Raw genomic sequence first — 4172 nt, forward strand, 5'->3', positions numbered from 1 at the left:
TAGAATTTCATCACGAAATTTTCACACAATCATGCAATCATATCATATTCATCAAAATAATTATAAAATAATTATTTCTATCTCGAATTTGTGGTTATGAAACCACTATTCCGATTAAGCCCTAATTCAGGATATTACAAGAATTGTTCTGTCAAGTCCTAGGAACAAGCAAACCAATTACTTCTAACTATCAAGCCACTTGGACAATACATCCACCATCTTTCACCCACATACCTTGCAATTTGGTCACATCATGTTGCATTACTGACCCAACAAGGAACCATGGTAGAGATCGATAAACCTATCAAAGGACAACACGTGGAAAAGGATGTCAAATCCATACAAATACCCCTCTTGACCTTGAAGCTCAAGGACAAGCTCACTATCCACTCCCAAACTCCAATTGAGCCATCTCCTTCTTCAGGCCTCTCTAGCTTTCCTCCACCACTCAATCCATATGGCTCTTTGCCCAAACTTTTGACTCCAATCTCCCCCATGCCATCTTTTAGTATCAATAGAATGTAATGGTAATTTACGAAATTATTCTTATTGAAGTAAGCAAATAATAAAAATACATACTTTAGCATATATATAGTTTTTATTGACTACATTAATACTGGCATTACAACTTGGTACAAGCCTTCTAACAATGGAGCTCAAGAAAAGAAGAATCCTAGAGAAAAGAGTACAACAAAAAGTATTAGCATGACCATTGAGATAAACCATCCAAGGATATGGGAGAACAATTGTGCAAGTAAAGCTTAAAACAGATCAACAAATAAAATCTGGATTTAAGACTTGCAAAATGCAGAAAGTGTATCATCCAGGGCCTTTCTATCATACTCGCCGGTGAAAACACAATTTCCCAGAGGACCTTTCAGAAGGATAAGCCTTAGTAGCCCATCAGCCACCTTCTTATCAACCTACCATAACAAAATGATACATACATATTCCTCAAGTGTTCAGAGAAAGCAATTTGAGATATACAGAACAGTAAAACTTGGTTCACTTACCGCCATGACAGATTTGAACATTTCCACAGTCATGGTTTTAGGAGGAGCAGTAGGTAACTTAGCCCGCTGTAATATGTCAGTAACCCGTTTCACAATTGAACTGTCAATCCAACCAAGGCGATATGACATGTCAACAGCCATAACCTGAGTTGAGTATAGATTCAAGTTTAGTACAGGCATGGAAGAAGATCAAAACAAAATGCAATAAAAATCACATTACCGTGCCAGCTGCAACAGCTTCTCCATGTAGCCACTCTCCATATCCGAACCCAGTTTCTATTGCCTGGAAAGAAACATGAAGACAACAGCACAAAAATTTCTTAAAATCTGGAGTAAACACAGATCCCTTCAAGATGAAGTACAAATTCTAACAGATGTAAACACAAGATAACTTCACCACTAGCTGAATACAAAAGAGAGAATAACTGTTAAAACATAAAATCTCAAGTTGTAACTTCATATTTATTCTATTTTAAACCATTTCATAAGTTCCTTTTTGGGATTTCAAACCATGCGGCCATTAAATAAAAACTCCAAAAAAGAAAATGAATGCACCAAGAATGAAAAAATCCGATTCCCTTTGCAAGCTAAAATGTAATATAGCAGAACACATATAACACTTACATGACCAAATGTATGACCCAAGTTCAGTGTAGCCCTCAATCCACTTTCCTTCTCATCTAGTGACACAACCTCAGCCTTGTTTTCACATGATCGCTTTATAGCATAAGCAAATGCATCAGGATCCCTGTAATGATCAACACTGCATCACATACAGCTTCAAGATATATTGATTGCAATAGTGAGGAAAGCACCAGAGTGTAATATCATTGGTTGAAGTAGACAAGGAGCTATACACAAGCACAAGGCATACATCAAGAAACTACTTCAAAGGATAATACAAGGTATATTCCCGAAAGCTCAAATTGAAAACACCCGTTTTGATTTTCAGTTCTTACCAAATGTCCTCTCAGCTTCACATTTCTAAACAAGTTTCAACCTATTCAAATGTTTAATTACATTTCATTCAATGAGTTTCATATACCTTGCCATCAGTTTCTCCATATTCTTTTCCTGCCACTCAAAAAACTCGGCATCTCTGATGAGCCCATACTTTATAACCTCTGCCAGACCTGAAGCCAGTTCCCTATTTGGCAGTGTGTTCAATGTGTCAGTGTCTATGAGCACACATTGAGGTTGGTAGAAAGCACCAATCAAGTTCTTCCCAAGAGGATGGTTTATGCCAGTTTTACCCCCAACAGAAGAATCCACCTGCTTATTAGAACAAAGTTAAAAACATGAAATGTTTGCACACAATGTGATGATCAATACATAAATGAGCCATCAGTGCGAAATGACCTGCGCCATAACAGTAGTAGGAATCTGGATAAAATTAACACCGCGAAGAAAAGCAGCAGCAGCAAAACCACACATGTCACCAATCACACCACCGCCAAGAGCAACAAATGTACATCTCCGGTCCAATCGGGACTCGATGGCCTTGTCAAAAACTTTCATGAGAGTCTCCTATAAGCACAACCACTACAATTACTACTTCCATCAAGTTCAATAGCAACAATGCTTCAAATCAAAGAAACAAAAAAACAGAGAGGAAAAGTGGAAAACCCACCATGTTTTTGTACTTCTCACCATCAGGTAGTATCACATTTTCAACAGAAACATTCGGGTTTCCCTTTGTTAACGCATCAACGACTTTATCCAAATACAAAGGAGCAATTGTAGTGTTAGTTACCACAAGAACTTTCTTCCCATGAACATGCCTATCGAAACGACAACTCGTTAACACTAAATACGACGAACAACGTAAAGCATTCTCTTGGCAGAAAAAAAAAAGAAAAAAAAGCTAGAAGTTATCGAAGCAAATGAATGAAATTAACCAACTTTTGAAGAAGCTCATGCTGATCAAGCAACCCGGAGCCGATGTAGATCGGATAACTCCGATTACCCAAATCCACCTCAACAATAGTGGGGACCGAAGAGCTCCTTTCACCAACTGACTGATCCATCACCGGAGTTGCATTGGCGCAATTCCTGCGACTGAGTCCAATGGGTCTGGAGAGAAAAAGTCGTCCGGGATTCAACTCAGCGGAAGTGGAAGCGCGAAGAGAAACATTGACGGGCTTATTAAGCTTGGGGATGAAGTCAGAGGACAATTTGGAGTTGGGGTTGGAAGAGAGAGAAAGAGAGATAGCGTTAGTGGCGCAGGCCATAGATGAGAAAGGGGGGGGGGTTGTCTGGTTTATTGTTTGTTAGTTAGGGGAAGGATTGGGGAGAAACATTGGTTTGAAGGAGGAAAAGGAGTGGGTAGGTGAGACGCGAAGCTGTTGGTGGACGACGACACGATTCACGGTTGGTGGCAATACCACATATACGGCTGTGATTTACGGAATTCGAATTTTTATATTTTTTAATTTTTTAAGAATTTATTTATAAAAAAGGATAAATATCAAATTTATACGAGAGCTTTGATTTAATATGCAATTTGATACATAAATTTTAATTTGATGTAATTATATACATGAAAATTAAATAGTTGTTTGCATGTATATATAAAACTTTAGTTTTAATTCAATTCTACACGTACTTAAAGAAATGAATACCTACATTTATTTCTATATCGAATTAATATAATTATTTGTGTATGTAATATATCAACGTAAAATTATGCTAATTTGATAATATTATTAGTGATTTGTGAAAATTAGATCCAACAAAATTTCATATTTAAAACCGTACAAAATTAAAGTTCATATATGACATTATACATTTAATCAAAGTTTATAGATAGTTTTGATATTTATCCCTATAAAAATATCATTTATATAATTTAATTTTCAATAATCTTCTATTTTTTTTATATTTACTAGTTCTTTTTTATATAAGTATGCATTTATATATTTATTATTTAATGAAATATTTTTATTTCATATAATTACCATATGTAATCATTATTAAAATGATTAAAATATATATTATTCAAAAAAATAAAAGAATTTCAAATCATAATTAACTAATTGTAGAATACTGAAAATGTTTAAAAGATTGACATATTGTAAATATATACTTTTTATTCTTCAATCTTTAATTTTTGATAAAATTGATCTAAATAAAGCATGTATTTAATAATATTATTATTTT

At 35.0% G+C, this 4172-nt stretch overlaps 1 protein-coding gene across 1 annotated transcript; it reads right to left on the reverse strand.

Moving 5' to 3' along the window:
* Nucleotides 1-563: 563 nt before the first annotated feature.
* Nucleotides 564-3417, reverse strand: LOC121211306 (3-dehydroquinate synthase, chloroplastic). The gene is made up of 8 exons (XM_041083984.1): nt 2916-3417; nt 2644-2794; nt 2373-2540; nt 2059-2285; nt 1638-1761; nt 1234-1296; nt 1014-1157; nt 564-923 (listed from the first exon to the last, which is right to left on the reverse strand). Exons 1-8 carry the CDS (start codon nt 3242-3244, stop codon nt 792-794), a joined length of 1338 nt encoding a protein of 445 aa, XP_040939918.1. The 5' UTR covers nt 3245-3417; the 3' UTR covers nt 564-791.
* Nucleotides 3418-4172: the final 755 nt, after the last annotated feature.

Source organism: Gossypium hirsutum, chromosome A12 (genome assembly GCF_007990345.1).
Source record: "Gossypium hirsutum isolate 1008001.06 chromosome A12, Gossypium_hirsutum_v2.1, whole genome shotgun sequence".
In the NCBI taxonomy this organism is placed as follows: domain Eukaryota; kingdom Viridiplantae; phylum Streptophyta; class Magnoliopsida; order Malvales; family Malvaceae; genus Gossypium; species Gossypium hirsutum.